The 3,264-nt window shown below is 57.9% G+C and overlaps 1 protein-coding gene across 1 annotated transcript; it reads right to left on the bottom strand.

Annotated features, from left to right (window-relative positions):
- Positions 1-1,951: 1,951 nt before the first annotated feature.
- GGTG_09449 (hypothetical protein) lies at positions 1,952-3,040 on the bottom strand (the record flags this gene model as incomplete). Its single annotated transcript, XM_009227299.1, has 3 exons — positions 1,952-2,142; positions 2,233-2,860; positions 2,922-3,040. 2 exons carry the CDS (start codon positions 3,038-3,040, stop codon positions 2,443-2,445), a joined length of 537 nt encoding a protein of 178 aa, XP_009225563.1. The 3' UTR covers positions 1,952-2,142; positions 2,233-2,442.
- Positions 3,041-3,264: the final 224 nt, after the last annotated feature.

Raw genomic sequence — 3,264 nt, 5'->3', positions numbered from 1 at the left:
TGGCGGCGCACAAGGGGTGCTTTGGTTTTGTGCTCGGGTCTATTCTCTTCGTTGTGCTTCTCGGTATCCGGTGTTTGACAGTGCTCTGGCTTTGTGCTGACCTCTATCCCGTTCACTAATTCTCCATCTACTTCTCGAGATCATTGGGTTGCCGGTTCTGGAAGATGCCGCGACATTACGTTCTACTCGCGTCCCTTTGATCCTAGGTCTTGATATCTACCAACTTGGTGCCGAAATAAACACATGAATCCTCCGCATCCACTCGACACTTAGATCTTGACACTTGAGGGACGGAGTAATTCAGCCCGACGCCGTATATTGCTGCTCCACGGTGGCGGCGTCCCCGGCCTGATGCCCCTGAGGAACCCAGGCTTGCCACCGCCACGGCGTGATTCTCACATTGCAGAGGCGCTGTGGCCATCGGATCCTAATACACAAGAGCCACCCATGGGACGATTGGTCATGGGCGGCGGCACACCCTGCTGCAAGGGGATATCACTGACAAAGTCAGCCACTCCCAGCCCCCGTGATGAATCCTCCATGGCCCAGGTCCCCAAGTGTCCCATAGATAGTCCCTACGAGGGCAGTATCCGGATGGCGTTCGCAGTCACCGCCCTTGGAATGCTCTAGAGTCGCGCAGGGGTGGCTAGCATAGCGTCCCTATAGGAAAGTAGGATATTAAACGTTACAACCCGCAGATCCTTCGTTCAATATCCTACTTTCCCTGTACCGTCCCTACCGCCGGTCCCGCCGCCGATTCCATCCAACTTGAGAAAAGTCCCGTCACTCTCATGTCCATGCAGACACTGGTATTGCCCGTTTCCTCTTCCGGCAAGGAGGGAAAACCTTGGACAGATGGTGGTAGCTACAAGAGGCTTGGTGGCGGTCTGGCAGCCAGGGGGGAGGGGGGAGGGGGTGTATGTGCGGGCTCCAAAAAAGCCCAACCAGCACAAGTGAGGCTAGGAGGGACTCAAGCTTAGCGCAACAGACGGTGGGAAGGAGAGGAGAGGCGTGTCACGCGTATTGTGGGACAGGCGTGCCAGCCACTAGGCCGGACGCTTCCCCGGAGGGGCGACGCCGACTCAGATTGCCTGTTGAATGCATTTTGGCTAGCGCCCGGCGGGGAGGTTACGGAACAGCTTCCTAGCTCCACTTGGCAGCTCTTTTTTCTTTTTATGCTTTTTTTCTCTCTTTCAGTGCAAGGCTGCATGTACATGGCTCGGATGCACATCCGCAAGCGCGGTTAGGGCGTTCGTGATTATTTTGGCACAGATGCCGCAACGTTGCTTTGGCTGCACCTATGGATGCAGCTGTCGAGTATACTTTTGATGCTTGACGCTGTCACGACTCGCTCCTTCCCGGGACGCCAGACTCGCCCACTGGTTGCACAGACAGAGGGATACGAGCGATGGCCCGGGAGGACAGATTGGGCGAGGACGGCGCAATCAAGAACTCAACAGCGGTCTGGCTCTACGCGGCCACCCAGCCACAGGTTCACACCTCTTCGCGTCTCCCCCATCCACCCGTATATGTGCAGTCATGAGTCGCAAGTAACCTGACAACACATATCGACTAACAAGACCCTCCGGACTTGTCACCGGAGCAGGGAGGGGTTTGGTCTGAGACGGGGGGGTGTGATGCTTGAGGGTTACGAGCTGGAAAGCTGGAAAAGGACGGACGACGGAAAAGTCGCCGGACAAACAGGCCGTCGGCCGGAGTTGGACGCGGCGTCTCATTGGGTTAGCAATATCCCGTTGCCGGGCACGCGATACAGCCTTCAGCAATGCGCCCCGGGCGAGACTGGGGATAACGTCCCATGCCCCCCATACGAAAGGACCACCACGCGGCACTCTGGATGACACGCATGACACTGCTTCCAAGCTGACCGTCGCGGCGTGCCGGTTTTCTGGTCGCTGGGAGAGGGCGACGCACCGTAATGTCGCCAAAGGTAGTCGTTCGTTTCACCTTGATTGCATGAACGCCCAGCTGGGGTCTGGTAAATCCCCAACATGGGCCTGGGAAATCTCCAATTGCAGAAAAAGATCGGCATAGCACCAGGCCTCTCCGAGTTTTTCCATCCAACAGCAAGAGGGCTTTCTAAATTTACACACACCCTGCCATCAAATGCCTGCCTTGCATGTGCTGTACAATACTTCAGTCAGCTGGCCAATATGTCAAATCCTCCACACCATCCATCGCAGCATGTGTGGAGAGGCGGGAAGGAAGCCATACTGGGAGGAATGGAAGAACCGAAAAGAAGGGGTGTCGTCATTTCCGCATTGCAGGACCACTGGCTGGATCGGATGTGGCTGGCGCGCGAGCGAGTGTGGACTATCTGCTGCAAATCTCAATTCCCAAGTACCGTCCGTTGCACGCGAGCTAACGAACCAGGCACTCCCTGCTCCACGTACGAGGATCAACAGGGAGCCTGCCTCTACGCCATCACGCGGAAGCAGGGAGGTTAGACTGCGGCTGAGATGAAAGCGGCCGCGCGCACCCCGTCGACAGCGCTGTCGCGTACGGCCGGCTCGGGGCAGGGTCATAGGGCCATGACCGATCCGAGATGGTCGGGAGTCTGTGTGGATTCGTCCCGAGTCCGCTCTTCAGCCGTCCCTTCTCCTCCTTCTCCTCCTCTCTACGGACAATCATGGCCCAGTTGAGCCGTGCCATCGCCGCCAAGAGCTGGCCTGGTCTGTCATGAATGACCAATCTGTAGAGTATACAACCCCCCAATCTAGCTTCTGCAGTCAGCAGCAGCGATGGCCAGGCCGGTAGAGCCCAGCGGCAGACATCCACATCCACACGCGCTCTCACGTCCCGCCTCTCGGCGCTCTTCCGCCAGTCGCAAGCTCTGCCGCCACTGGAGCCTAGGGCCCGTATGTTTTTAGGCGCATTAGACAGGTACCTACAATGCCGCTTACATGCATACAAAGAGGAGCGAGCCGGGGGGAGGAGAGAGGGCCACACCAGTCGGGCCTATCCCATCCTTCTGGTGCGCGATGCGAGCTGCGGGAGCGGCGTGGGCTCCATGATGCACCATAGGTCAGAACGGGGGGTGTGTGGTTTTCGTCATGTCATGATCCTTTCTCTGGGCCGTGCCGTGCTTACCGTCCGTCGGTCGCGCGCCCACCTGAGACAGGGCCGCCAGCGGTACATGGCTCTCAGCAGGCAGCTACGAATATGCAATGGCACCCATCAGCCCCGACGTGGTATCCGTAATAGCAGTCGCTCCGATATCGAAGAGCGGTCGGCTTGACTGGCTGG

Source organism: Gaeumannomyces tritici (assembly GCF_000145635.1).
Source record: "Gaeumannomyces tritici R3-111a-1 unplaced genomic scaffold supercont2.5, whole genome shotgun sequence".
In the NCBI taxonomy this organism is placed as follows: Eukaryota; Fungi; Ascomycota; class Sordariomycetes; order Magnaporthales; family Magnaporthaceae; genus Gaeumannomyces; species Gaeumannomyces tritici.
Note: the sequence above shows the minus strand (reverse complement) of the source record. Positions and strands in the feature narration are given on the sequence as shown.